The 15,399-nt window shown below is 42.5% G+C and overlaps 1 protein-coding gene across 2 annotated transcripts in view; it reads left to right on the top strand.

Annotated features, from left to right (window-relative positions):
- The window catches only part of nr3c2 (nuclear receptor subfamily 3, group C, member 2), a 123,786-nt gene that overhangs the window by 97,829 nt on the left and 10,558 nt on the right, over positions 1-15,399 (top strand). For both annotated transcript variants that reach the window (XM_053622090.1, XM_053622088.1), the window contains exon 7: positions 6,070-6,200. In XM_053622090.1, coding sequence (XP_053478065.1) covers positions 6,070-6,200 — 131 coding nt within the window. The remainder of the gene's footprint in view (positions 1-6,069; positions 6,201-15,399) is intronic.

The raw sequence follows: 15,399 nt of genomic DNA, 5'->3' as shown, positions 1-15,399 counted from the left end.
AATCTGAGCTCCTGCTAAACAAACTTCATGTAATCTTTGGCAAACAGACGTGAGCAGAATAAATGAGGGATTATAATTGAAGATGAAGACGCTTCTGTGACAGGAAACTGAAACGCTTTCTGCCCATCTGTTAAATCTGTCCACTTCAGCTTCAGTTTTCAGCACTTGACTATATTTAATGGCGTTGTATTCCCTCATCCATGCCCTTGTTTACAGCCTGATTGAACGAGACACATGCTGATAGGAGGGGAGAATAAACGGCGCTGACGGATTGACCGCTCTCCGTTCAGGATCAGCGATGAAGGAGAAAGACGAGTACAGAGACAGACAGAAATCTGAGCCAGTTGGCATTGCAGGTCAGAACAGAGAACGTATAAACAGCTGGCTGTGAGCACTAAAGATGCTTTCTGGAGACATTAAATGTCAACTAGACGGAAGGCAAAGCATCTTGACTTGTTTCACGGGTCATTCAAAAGCACTAAACCCAGTTTTACCTGAATATTAAAGGTGGCGCAATGGAGAAGCATTTGCCCTAGACTTCTAGAGAGTTTTTCGGCTTGTCCGTCTGGAGAACCCTAAAACAGAGGGTTTCTCTATCAGATGTGTGCGTATATGTTCAGGAAGCTGAGAACCTTTAACTCTCCATCAGTTTTTTCCACCAGTTTTCTCCCACTTCCCAGAAACGATTGTAGGTGTGAATGTGTGTGTGCACACTGTCCTGTGATGGATTGGTGGCCCATCTAGGGCGTATTTCTGCATCACACAGTATTCCTGGTAAATGGTCTGCACTTATATAGCGCTTTTTTTTTCCAAAGCGCTTTATACTGTGTCTGATTCATCCATTCTCTCACACACACACACACACACACACACACCAATGGTAGCAGAGCTGCCATGCAAGGCGCTAACTTGCCATCGGGAGCAACTTGGGGTTCAGTGTCTCGCCCAAGGACACTTCGGTATGTGGAGTCACGTGGGCCGGGAATCGAACCTCCAACCCTGCGATTAGTGGACGACCCGCACTACCACCTGATCCACAGCCGCCCCAGTGTTAGACTAGGATAGGCTATAGTTCAAGTGGTTTTATTGTCATTTCAACCATATGCAGCTGGTACAGTACACAGTGAAACGAAAACGACGTTCCTCCAGGACCACGTTGCTACATAAAACAACACACTAACCACATGAGACGACACACACCACATGATGAAGTGATTCCTGAAGACAAATGAACATTGTGTGAACCCACAGGTTCACACAATGTTCTCACCAATGATAGATGCCAGTCAGCCTACAACACATGTCTTTGGACTGGGGGAGGAAACTTGAGTACCTGGAGGAAGCACAGGAAGAACATGCAAACTCCGTGTAGACAGGGCGGAGACAGGATTCGAACCTCCAACCCTGGAGGTGCGAGGCAAACATGCTAATCACTAAGCCACCGTGCGCCCCTAACTTATACATTTCATTATTTATAATCTTCTTCTTTTCCTGTCGAGGTTCCATTTCATAGTGGAACCAGCATTGTGGAAGGATTACCCGCTCAGCAGTATGATACTAAACGTGGCCCAGGGTGCGCCAGGCGAGGCTCCTTCCGTGCACACCCATTCATACACTGCGGACATTTTGGACATGCCAATCGGACTACCATGCGTGTCTTTGGAATGGGCGAGGAAACCGGAGTACCCGGAGAAAACCCCAACAGCACGAGGAGAACATGCAAACTCTGCACGCCCAGGTCTACGGTGGGGTGGGAATCGAACCTGGAGGTGCGAGGCAAACTAAGCCACCGTGGCACACTAAGCCACCGTGCCCCCCTAACTTATACATATCAGTATTTATAATTAATACGTGATGTTCAATGGTGTCAAGTGTTTATTTCAGTTCACACTGATCAGTGGGTTGATTAACAGGCTGGAATATGTGAAGAAAAGAAACTCTGTACTGTAATTGTAAATAAAGGCTTTCTTCTTCTTCTTCTTCCTTAATCGGCAATACTTACGTCTCTAGACTACTGATTACACGGTTGTGAGTTTGAATCCCGGTACTCCCAAGCTGCCACTGTTGGTTCCTTGGGCAAAGATCGTAACCTTGATCTGCTAGTCTCAAAAATTTTTTATGTTTAAATGTAAATGCAAACCCACAATCCTATTCGACTAGCAGCTGCTGAGTGCAGTAGTGCTTTCATCCTTCAGGCTGTTCAGCTCCTCAGCTGTATACTCTGGCTAAAACACATAAGGATAGGGTTTCCCCTATATATATTTAATAATATATATATATTATAATAATATATATAAATATATTTCATGTGCACCAGGGTGGACTTTTCCTTTAACCAGTTGTCTGTCGAAGACATGCCAGCTCTGTGTGGTTGGTTAACCCTTTCTCATGACTGTGTATATGTTTGGTGACATGTAAAATTCTCAGGATCGTCTGAGAGGCTCAGCAGGTGAAGGTTCTCAGCCACTTATCGGAAGCTTGTAAACTGAAATCTCCGAATCGCCAGACTGACACTGTTCAGCTTGTACATCGCTTTACTTATAAAAGCTTCCACAAACAAAAATGAAAGAAAAGGATTCTTTGCTTTGGTGACTGACTCACTCTTAAGGTTAAAGCGTTGGTTTTCGAGTCAAAGTTCAAATCCCCCAGATCCCCTCCCTCTTGTTTATTTTTTCTAGGCTGTAGTAGTTTAGTTTAAGGAAACGTGACCGGGTCATTTTATAAGTTCAGTTCCAGCCACTGGCACTGTCCTGTCTCCTGTCCTTGAGCGATGCCCAGAATGAGCAACTCCCGGAGACGCCGATCCTGCTCCCTGATCCTGCACTTCCTTTTTCCGTGTGTGAGAATAGGGGTCGGGATATGAAACGAGAAAGTTTCCTACGTTCAACAGCCACATAGCTCGAAAATTCAATGACATGGATGAATGAAAACCTTCACAGGCATGCTGCACATAATAAAGTTGCAGAAAGACATTAGTCATGTATAGCAGATGGGTGTAAATACCCATAGACAAACACACACACACACACACATTTGTCATATTATCCTTGTAAGGACCTTCCACTGACATAATTATTATAATTAATTCTATCCTACATGTATAAATCCTAACCTCAACGAAACCATCAGATATTCCTGTCCTTGTGGGGACATTCGGTCCCCACCTAGATATAAAAACACGCACACACACAGTCATAGTCTGGACTCGCACACGAACTGGGGCTTTTTCAAGTCCAGGCCTTTGATTATTTTTTTGTCAACATGACTCTGATTTAAAAGTGCAGCCATTTCCAAAACCCATAAACTCCCCCTGGCTTCATCTGGCCTGCACATTTCCTTCGCCTGCTCCTTTTTCGCTGTCCCCGTTGCCTTTTTAAAACATATTTTCTCACACTTACAAATGTGTTGAGCTGGCTTTGTGAGATATGATGTGCCCGGTGTACACACAGGCATGCGTGTGGTTATTAGGTTTGTTACTCGGTACGAATTGTCTTGTAGATTGTTTTGTAGTAGAATGCAGCTCCTCGTGCCTTTTTAAGGTGATACAGAGTCTCATTCTCAACACTGTGATTTGTGTTTGTGTACATCTGTATCCTGCACAGCTCCGTGAGCATGACTGCAGTGATATATTGCAGTTTTTTGGTATTACCCAAGCCAAGCGTATTTGAAATACCTTCTGTTAGGCGTGGGAGGAAATTCGGAGTATCACTACATGGGGAACGCGACATTAAGTATCGATTCTGAACTAATAACTAACACATTTGTTAACATTGAATAGAGACGCACCGATACTAAATCTCTCAGCCGATACCGATAAGCGATCATTCAGAGCGATATCGGCCGATACCGATAACCGATACCGATACCTCTGCCTTTCATACCTTCTTTTAAATGAATAATTATTAATTCCACAATTCTGAAAGAAATGCAAATAAAAACTTTATTCTCTCCATTTCATCAAGTCGTTTCACAGTAACCGGTCCCATCAACAGAAAACACATTACTCTAATTAACATTAACACATCAACTCAATTCTGAATATTAAAGTAAGATTTATTAACTTATTAACTCTGACCTCCTGTTAGACTCACATTCACGCGCCACAAACACGAGCATTTCTACAATCACTGAACATCAAACTGGTCATATATCATATCAACTTTTTTCTACATTAACATTAACTGGATATGAGATACACGACTCTACCCATAATATTTTTCTGTGCAATATATCCTGTTTTGTCCACTCATGTTCATTTAAATCTTTCAACGGTGTACCGGCCCTTTAATTCAGCTCGAAATGCGCTGAAAAAGGAAAAAAAAATTCAAAAATCAACTTGGCGCCGAAACTCCCGCTTCACTGCTGCAGCGTCTGGTGTAAAATTTTATCAGTGCAGAGATTACAGAGATTATAATCTGCAGTTTTATCGTCATGCCACATAAGAGACATCATCTTCACACACGGCACGAAATCTTTGTTTTCCCGCCCTCTTTTGATAATCGGCCCTGATCGTCGGATGTTTTTAAACTAATGACCGATGGCCCATAGTGGGGAAAAAATCGGTGAATCTCTAATAAATACACAGCATGCAGCATTAAGAAGACTTCATATTAAGTAAGCAAGTACGCGTTTATATAGTTTTTATTTTGATATGAAATTGTGACTCAATAATGTCACTGATGTTAATTAACACAGTAAGAAATAAGACACTTCGGGCCGTGTTATATGAAAGTATTACGGTGGTATGTGTTACAACACAGCGTTTTGCCGACAGTTACATTGTTGAATGAATGAAAGAATGACACGTTGCACTTTTAGTTCGATTTAATGTTGTGGAACGTCCACAATACAAGTTATTTCCTGCAATGACTTACATCACAACAACGCTAAACCGTCGTTTCCTCACCAGAATCTGTTTTTCTCTGTCTCTTGATGTTAACGGGACACACACAGCTTGTAAACACCTCTCTCCCGAAGACTTTCCCGTGCCTGGAAACGTCGCATAGCGCCGTGACCGTTACATACAAAGCCCGAGACTCCTTTAATAAACGTTACATGAACATCTCCTAACAAAATACTTCACCATCTCAACGGTCATATCCGTTTCACTTTGTTAAACAACACGTTGTTTAAAATCTGTCTTAGATCATGCGCAGCATCTGCCGTGAAAGTCCCCGCGCATGAGTCGTCACTATAGAAACGATAACGTATTAGATGGAGCGTGTTAACGTTAAGCCGTCGTTCATGTCACAGCGGGAACGACAGTGCAGTCTAAAATTCGGAGACCACGTCGAAAAGCTGGGATTTTATTTTCATTCTAACCTGGAAATAAACCGATTTATTTATTTATTTGTTTGTTTGTTTGTTTGTTTGGTGTTGTTGCAAAGTCGAGACTAGCGTGTTAACGTTGGAAATGCATCAGATACAGCATTACGGAGACTTTATATCAAGTAACCAAGTGGGAATTGAGTCGTATGCGTTTTTTGCTCGTTTGATATTGTTTTTATTTTTTTATACGTATAATTTTATGCCTTAACGATGTCAGAAAGGAACTGTTCGCACTATTTCTAGGTCGCGATTTCATTTGGAGCAAATTGGTAATATTGACACTGACATTTTTATTTCTTTGTACAAAAGGTCAGATTTTCCTCAAGTCTGTTGACTCCCTTTCCTCCGGTCTGTTAGAGCACACTGTCGTTAAAGCAAAAAAAAAAAAAAAAAAAAAAGGGGGGGGGGGGAGGAAATCTCTAAATACTAAGAAATACTGAAATTCAGTGTAAATATTCATAAGAGCCTGTTTTCCGGGTTATTTGTACTAGTAAGGCAGGGAAAAAAAATCGACTATAGCACCTTTTTAAAGAAGCGTGATCCAGCGTTGCTCTAACCGGAGCATTCAGTGTGCACTCCCTGTGGTATTCAGTCTGATTACTGCGTTTTTAGTCCAGTGCTGTGTCATTTTAAAGCACCGTTAAAGAAGACCGAGATTTCTGACAGTGTGGGACGTTTCATACCTGCTGTACTGCGTACTAATGCTAACGGTTCTCTCTATCTCGCTTCTCTTTCCCCAAGGGAACGCATGCACCAGTCGGCCATGTACGATCTGTGTGTGAGCATGAAGCAGGTCAGTCAGGAATTTGTCCGTCTCCAGCTCACCTACGAGGAGTTTCTGGCCATGAAAGTCCTGCTGCTTCTCAGCACGGGTGAGTATGTGTGTGTGTGTGTGTGTGATGGGATGAATCACCTGAATGTGTGTATATGTATGGTGCTACAGTAGTAGCAGCATGTCAGTGTGATCTGTACAGCTTCATCATTGTGCTACTTTGGCTTGACTCCAGGTTTTTTTGTTTTTTTTATATATATATTTTTTTGCCGCCAAACTCCACTAAACTAAACGCAGGTAGGAATTGAAACAGTGCCGGTGCTTTGTAACAGCGAGGTGTAGATCTGTTCCTTGAAGTTTTCCGACACGGGACTTTGCAAAGTTACATGATACTCTGAGTATCATGACAAGCTGAAAATTTTCATCCGATTAACGAGATAAAGAAAGGCTGGTGAGGGAACAGCTATATATAGCCGCTATAACGTAAGTGATAACAGGAACGAACAACCACGATGCCACTGCAGAACACCGCCCGAGTCCGTTCGGAACGATCACGCACGCTCTCCGCCGTCAGCGAGAGCGGCACGCACGCCGTAGTCCGTAGAGAGAACAGCGGATCAAGGCCTGGGGAAAACGCGTCACTCAAGATTTGGAGTTTGGAGCTCTGCCACAAGCGACAAACGGATCAAACGCAGCAGAACGATAAAACAGAAAACAAACTCAAACATGCAAATGCCAAAGCAAACGACGCCGAGAGAAAGAAAAGTAAAAGGAAAACACCGAAAGACAAACACATGCAAAAGAAGAAAAAAAAAAAACTAAATAAAATGCATGCGGTGTAAACAGAGAACTATGAAATTGTAACTATAAATAGATTAAAAAAAAAAAAAGTATGATGTGTCATTCTTTAACAAATACAAAATGATAAATGTTGGCAAATGGCTGTGGTATTAGAGGAATATTACTGAAATATAATAACATCACCATGTTGGTTTTCCATCCATACATCCATACATCCATTTTCTGTACCACTTGGAGCCTGGAGCCTATCCCAGGGAACTCTGGGCACAAGGACAACCCATCTCGGGGCATCATCACACACACATTCACACACTACGAGCAATTTAGAGACGCCACAAAATTTTTCTTTATTGAGACCAGGTTAGACCTTCTATATTCTGTAACACTGATCAAAATGTAGGCTTTCTGGTCATGAAGCAGCTGAACATGCCTGAAGGAGAGTGCTGATTTCCCAGCCCTGTGAAACATGCTGCCTGTAACTGGCTAAATTGACACCGCATTTACAAGAAGAGAGGAACTTCCTTCCCTCTCGATAAACTCTCAGAAACGCGTCACTGTGAATCAGCGTACCATCGGCGCCCTTCATCCCTGTAACGTAGCCTCGTCTCTAGAGATAGCAGTCGAGGGGAATCGGTTCAATGAAACTAGTCAATCCCGTCTGCTAACACGTACAAAGTCACGCACAAACACGAACGCGTCATGTCACTGGGTTCAGGAGCCGTGCGTACCGGTTCTACAACTCTTTCACGAAAACAAAGTGCCAGCAGGTTCATTATTTCAGCAGGAAACTCAACCCAGGGAAATACCGTCGATGAGTAAGTGTGTAGAGTGAATACAGTAGAGTGAATGTGTCGCGTCAGGGTTCACACGGTGCAAAAGTCAAATCAAGTGGCTTTTATTGTCATTTCAACCATACAGAGCTGGTACTTCACACAGTGAAACGAAACAGCGCTCTTCCAGGACCACGGTGTTACGTAAAACAACACACTAACCACACGAGACCGCAGAACTAAATAATACCTAGACATTTTTACATAAAGCGCACATGCTAACGTGTGCTAACAACACAAGACAGTACAGGAAGTACTAAAACAGGACAATAGGTAGAGTAAGTGACAGAGTAGTGCCGAACAGTACACGGTTCTAGTGTGGAAGTGTCCGATATAACATAGTGCAAAAGAATAACAATGTAATAAAATAAAAATATATATTTTTTAAATGCTGTGAATATAAAAATAACATGCAAGGACGTAGTATTCAGCAGATTAGCTTATAGTACAGCAGTATGCAGCAAAAATTGCAAGGGGAGTGGGATGGTGTTCAGTTCAGTATGAGTGTGTATGTGTGTCAGTCCAGTGTCTGAGTATCGAGGAGTCTGATGGCTGGGGAAGAAGCTGTTAGACGGTCTGACCGTGAGGGCCCGAACGATCCAGACGGCAGGAGGGTGAAGAGTGTGCGTGAAGGGTGTGTGGGGTCGTCCACAATGCTGGTGGCTTTACCGACACAGCGTGTGGTGTAAATGTCTACGCTGGAGAGAAGAGAGACCCCGATGATCTTCTCAGCTGTCCTCACTATCCTCTGCAGGGTCTTCCGATCCGATACGGTGCGATTTCCGAACCACGCAGTGATGCAGCTGCTCAGGATGCTCCCGATGGTTCCTCTGAAGAGTGTGGTGAGGATGAGGGGTGGGAGATGGGCTTTTTTCAGCCTTTGCAGAAAGTAGAGATGCTGCTGGGCTTTCTTGGTTATATGGAGCTGGTGTTGAGGGACCAGGTGATGTTCTCCACCAGGTGAACACCAAGGAATTCAGTGCTTTTGACGATCTCAACGGAGGAGCATAACGTTTCGGGGGGAAAGTTCATAGCGTTTCGGGAAATGCTTGTGTCCTGGGAGAAGAACAAGCTATAATTGCATTCATAATATATTATAATGCATTATAAACATAATGCATTGTAAATAGTGTTCATAGAACTTTAGATTGATTATGACAGAGCAGCAGTCCTGGTTTGTATATGCACTATGTTCATATCGCACACATTCCATCCAGAGAGTGTGAAGGTTCCATTGAGACATATCACAGGGCTGTGTAACACACCCGGGAGGAAAGCGCTGTTTGCCCTCTTCCACATACTGTACTTGAGCACCCAGACACCCACGATTGGTTAGTGTCACTGTGATTGACAAGGGAAACCATGTAATGCCCCTCCCACCCAGACAGCATGGCTTCGCCTCCTTGACTCCCAGCCACTGATGGCTGTAACGTTGTCAGGATTCGACGACGAGAGGACGAACGCTATGTATCTCTCAGAAATAAAGGAAGGAATGAAGTGTGTCAGTGAGTAAGGAAAGACATATAGATGGAAGGAATGAAAGAGGAAATGGAGAGCGAGTGAGTGAGTGAGTAAGGACGGAAGGAAGCAAAACCGTGAATACAGAATGAAGGAAGTGAGTGAGTGACTAAGTACGGACTGAAAGGTGGAAGGAAGCATGAAAGCAAGAAAGTAAATACGGCAGGAAAATGTTGAGAGGAAGAAAACAAGAAAACAATGAAAGATGGGATGGAAGGAGGCAAGGAATTAAGAAAAAGTAAGGAATGAAGGAAAGTGAGTGAGTAAGTAAGCAAGCAAGGAAGGAAGGATGGAAGGAGAATGTAAATAAGGTAGGAAGTGAGTGAGTGAATAAGGAAGGTAGGATGGACAGAAAAAAGCAAGACTGTAAATAAGGAAGGGCGAGAGAGAGTGAGTAAGCAAGTAAGGAAGAAAAGAAGGAAGTAAATAATGAAGGAAGGAAGGGAGTGAGTGAGGAGCAAAGGAGGAAAGAAAGGACTGAATGAAAGAAGGAATGAAGGGAGTGTGGAAGGAAGCACGGAAAAAGGAAGGAAGGAGAATGTAAATAAGAAAGGAAAGAAATGAGTGAGGAGTCAAGGAAGAAAGAAAGGAGTGAAGAAAGTGGGTGAGTGAGTAAGGAAGGAAAGATGGAAGGAGAATGTAAATAAGGTAGGAAGTGAGCGAGTAAATAAGGAAGGGAGGATGGGGAGGAGAAAGCGAGTATGTAAATAAGGAAAGACACGAGAGAGTGAGTGAGCAAGTACGCAAGGAAGGAAGGAAGAAGAAAGGAAATAAGAAGGGAAGGAAAAGGGGGAGTGAGGAGCAAAGGAAGAAAGACAGTAAGGAAGGAATGAAGGACGTGGGTGTGGGAGTGTGGAAGGAAGGAAGGAAGGAGGGAAGGACCATGTAAATAAGAAAGGAAAGAAATGAGTGAGGAGCAAAGGGAGAAAGAAAGGAGTGAAGGAAGGAAGTGGATGAGTGAGTAAGTAAACAAGGATGGAAGGAAGGAAGGAGAATGTAAATAAGGAAGGAGGTGAGTGAGTGAGAAGCAAAGGAAGAAAGAAAGCAGGGGAATGAATGAAGGAAGGAAGGAATGAAACCAGATTCATTAAAATGATAGTGTGGGGGGGGGGTTTTTTGGCCGTGAGGTGCAATGATTTTCATAATGAATGCAGTATAACATTAAAAACATACTCATGGTTCATTATAGAAAATGTTGAACCCTGAACATGAGTGATCCGGAACACTTCCTGCTCTGACTCTGTGTGTGTGTGTGTGTGTGTGTGTGTGTGAGTCAGGTGAAGTTTGAACTGGAGTTCTCATAGCTCGGTTATTTCTCCTGATCCTCTGAAGCTCTTCCCGAGAGCCCTGCTGTACTTAATAAAATCCAGCCAAGCTTCAGGCTGCGGTCCAGCTGCTGCTTTTTTCTCTCCACTTCCCTCAAACAGGAGCATTTGGAGGGAAGGAAGGAGAGGAGGAGAGGCTTAAGAGGTCGGAGTGAGCGTGACTCGACCGTCCAGGCTACGTGCTTTGGACGTGAATAGTTGCTGGAATTGACAGATGTCTCATTCCTGCTTGAAATTTTTTTCTTTCCCCGTTTATCTACAGTTCACCATCAGAAATGTAAAAAGAGATGGGAGCTGGCATTCACAACGCTCGTATCAGATTCTTTCACCTGACTTGTGTCAGTCTTCATGACAAGAGCTAATATTAGACAAACATTCGCACAGTGAGATGGTTTGATAACAGTGGTTATGAGTCGAATGTTTCCCAGGCTCACGCTCGGCCTCGGGATATGAAGGTATAAAGTATTCGCCCCCTGGTGGCAGCCGTAATGCAGTCGGACGGAGTGGTGAGATCCGGTGGAGTTACTATATCCACCCTGAAGATGATTATTTTCCTACACCGGCATGCCCCCAAGTCATTTATTCCTCATATACCAGGGCAACTTATAAATTATTACAATTTTACATTTATTAAAGAATGACGCTTCATACCTTTTATCCATTCATCGTTAATTTTATGTCTGTATTTGCACATACGGTATGTTGTAGAACGTCTCCTCAAAAGCCGCTATTCCTCTCTCTCTCTGTCTCTCTGTCTCTGTGTGTCTCTCTCTGTCTGTCTCTGTGTCTCTCTCTCTCTCTTCAATTTAACAAGACAAAAAAAAAAAACCATGACCCTTTCACCGGTTAGTCTTCCTTGGACCACTTTTGGTAGGTACTAACCACTGCATACCAGGAACACCCCACAAGATAATGAGTCTTTATTAATCACATATACGTTACAGCACAGTGAAATTCTTTTCTTCACATACCCCAGCACGTTAGGAAGTTGGGTGTGCAGAGCGCAGGGTCGGATACAGGAGAGGGTTAAGGGCCTTGTTCAAGGACCCAAGAGTTCAAGCTTGGCAGTGCTGGGGCTTGATCCCCCGACCTTCCGATCAGTAACCCAAAGCCTTAACCGCCAATCCACCACTGCCCCCTGCCAAGCTACCACTGCCAAGCTCTGGCGTTTTGGAGATGTTCTGACCCAGTCGTCCGGCCATCACAATTTGTCCCTCGTCAAAGTCGCTCAGATCCTTACAGTACGCTTGCCCATTTTTCCTGCTTCAAACACGTCAACTTTGAGAACTGACTGCTCACTTGCTGCCTAATAAATATATCCCGCCCCATCGACAGGTGCCACGGTAACGAGATAATCGACGTTATTCACTTCACCTGTCAGCGGTTTCGACGTTAAAGCCGATCGGTGTATAGTGAGGCATTATATGCTGTAATACCGTCACTGTATATTATTCATAACAATGTAAACAGATGCATAAATGGAGGATTAAAAACAAAAAGTAATCAGATTTAGACTGGCATTTCCTGTCTAGTCACACAAGTTGAACATTTTCAGCGTCTGTAAAAGCCACAATTGAATCCCAAATATCCAGCATTGGCAACGCGTCAAAAAATAAATGACTTCCAGTCGACACGCTGTTTTGCTGGAAAAAGTCAAAATAGGCTTCAGACTATTTTTTTTTAAAGAGAGGTTTCTGATGGAGAACCTGTAGTCACGGCGTAGATTCAGTCTCTCGCCTCTCAGCGTCGTTAACTCGGTCGTTAAAGATCTGCTTCTGTTTAACGAGATAAAAATGAATACAGCTTTATTAGATTATTTGTATCGCGTTCCAATAATAGAAATATCTTATGTTCAGAAAGCAGCAGGAGGTCATTGTGCACACGTGATAAAGCAGTGTACTAATTGAGATCGTACCGAGCGTTAGTCATTAACAGATGACAACAATTAACAACGCATGTCAGGGGTGAACGTACGCCACAGTTTCCATTAATTATCTCTGTCAGAGATTTCAAAAAACGAAGCAACAGATGTTCAAACACATTTCGATTTTCTACAAGGATTTCTCAAACATCTAAAAAGTGTATTTATCCGAGTCGAAGCGATGTATCAATACGTTTGATACCACAGCTCTGCTAAGGAGGGGTCCGTTCGTTTTCTACAACCGCGGCTCTAATACGCTATCGTTTCTATAGTAACAACGTATACGGGGCCTTTTTTTTTTTTTTTACGCCGCATAAACGAATTTACACACGTGACGTCGTTGATACGGTGAAGTTTTCTGTAAGGAGATTGTAAGGTTTATTTCGCTTTTATGGAAGGAGTCTCCAGTGTCAGAGCTAACTGACTGTTTATAGCTGCCGGAACGTAAGCGAGAACGAGAACAAACTCGTTCCGTATCATTAAACGTAGCTGTAAAGCGATTAAAAACGTATGATGTCATTCATTACTAAGTGAAGGGATTTGTCATCGTTGGCAAATGGGCGTGGGGTAAAGAGGAATAAAGGATGTTAGAGCATGCAGTTAGTGGAAAATAATAAACTTGGTGATAACAGTAACCCCGCTTCACATCAGACAGGATTACACGACAGCATTACTGATTATTTTCCTATAACACCATGCCCTAGTCTGGACTATAAAATCAGAAAAGATCCCTTTCCACTCCGGACCCAGTTTCGGTAACATTCTCACGCTATATTATTATTATTATTATTATTATTATTATTATTATTATTATTATTATTATTTAATCTACAAAAGATACCACGTTTATATGTAATGTTGTGTAACGTCAGTTGGTCACAGGTTCCTCTTCATACAGAGCATTGCCTAATAGAGCTCTGGCAGCGCTGACAGAAAGGAAGGGTGAAAGTGAAATAAATAACCCATAATATTATAACTTCATATGATGGCTAGCCATCACTTTCTGTTCGCCGGAGCCCTAAATACCAGCTGGAGGCTAATGGTGCTGCGAGTTGTGGGTCAGTGGGAGAGAAGAAAACAGCACAAGAGGCGAGGAGGGGTTTAACATATTCCTGTCAATCAGTGGAAGGAACACTCAGACGATCAAATCTCTGCAGGAAGCACACACACACACACACACACAGACCTGGTGTACGTTTAGCACTGAGTTATGATTTAAAATACATGTGGCACTTTAAATAAATCCCTTGGGGATTTGAACACAGCACGAAATACTCAATAATACTTAAAAATACTTAAGAATCAAACTAAAAAGTGTCTTCTACATGGCTTCTGTTTACGTATTAAAGCTACGCTACATCCCGAAGCACACCTCATTCACTATACACTAGTAAACTACTAGCTAAATAGCTAACGAATCTCCCCCTTTTTATAATCGTGTCTTGAGAACAGCAACTGCGTTACGGATGCAGATCCAGAAAAGTATTTCAGCAGAAAGAATCAAGGACTTGAAAAAACAAACACCGTAGCACCGGTGATAAACAAAACTAGCTGTCGTTCATGGACATGTAAGGTAAATTATGTAAATGATTTAGCTAAAGGCAGCTCAATAGCTCAGAGACTAGCTACAGGGTTAAAGACGTTACATCAGAAAAGGGAGAGTTTTCAGATTATCATCATTTATTTATTATTATTACTATTATTATTATTATTATTATTATTATTATTATTATTTATATTTACCCTCTCTGATCTGATTAGCGAACTGACAGCATGACTTGTTTACAACAACAAAATGTTCACGTGACTGGACGTTTACAGATGCATTTAAATACCCCTTGGGTATTCCCAAAATGCACGGGCTACAGTGTGCAAACAATTAAAAGTCTTATCATCGGAATCTACAATCCACTGTAACCTGTAAACTCTTAAGCTCTAAAAATCATTTATTGGACCGTTGATGTATCTTTAAAGCTTTAATCTAAAGCAGGGGTGGGCAATCTTATCCGGGAAAGGGCGGGTGTGGGTGCAGGTTTTCATTCCAACCAAGCAGGAGCCACACCTGAATCTACTGAAAGACAAGATCGACTGATTAAACAGGTGGAGTCAGGTGTGGCTCCTGCTTGGGTGGAATGAAAACATGCACCCACACACACCGGCCCTTTGCGGATAAGATCGGACACCCCTGATCTAAAGGATACTTAAACATACATCTAATACGCATTCCCAGGTAAAAGATAGTAAAGGGAACCAAAAAAATACCAGTGACAAAGAAATGTGCAGTTTGGTACCTTTATTTCCTTTACTTAGAGGCAAGCTGAGTGTTTACAGCCTTTCATTGCCCTTTTCTCCATACTTACGCAATGCCTCTGATTGATTTCCCCTCTTTTCTCAGCTTCAAAATGGCGTGCTTTTCTCCCATAGACGGCTCGCTGGTCTTCATGTCGGTTTAACCTTTTTAACAACAAATTCAATCTTCACAGGCGAAACCTAGGGTTCTAACCAAGAGTAGATATTCAAAGCTATTAACTGTTTAAACAATCAATTAAACAGGGCACGCCTGGGCAGCAATAATTACCCATCAGTCGCATGTTCCAATATTTTTGATCACTTGACAAATGTATGGAGAAAACAATAGAATTCCAGTACTTTCCGAGGGGACTGTATATTCTGAAGAAATCAGACGAAATGTGACCGGATCACTCTTATTTGTTGTAATTTGCACTCATTCTCCATGATATCAGGTTCTGATAAACGCGTCTGGATTTTTGCCGTTCGAGAAACATCGACAACGATGAATAGCATCACGCATTATAAACACAAAGCTCTCAGTCATCTATTAACATAAATATTGAACCGTTTCACTTGCATTGCTGAGAAAAGCAGAACATCTTTCACATTTGA

Source organism: Ictalurus furcatus, chromosome 3 (assembly GCF_023375685.1).
Source record: "Ictalurus furcatus strain D&B chromosome 3, Billie_1.0, whole genome shotgun sequence".
NCBI lineage: Eukaryota > Metazoa > Chordata > Actinopteri > Siluriformes > Ictaluridae > Ictalurus > Ictalurus furcatus.
The sequence above is the reverse complement of the archived record's forward strand: the minus strand, read 5'-3'. Positions and strand labels throughout refer to the sequence as shown.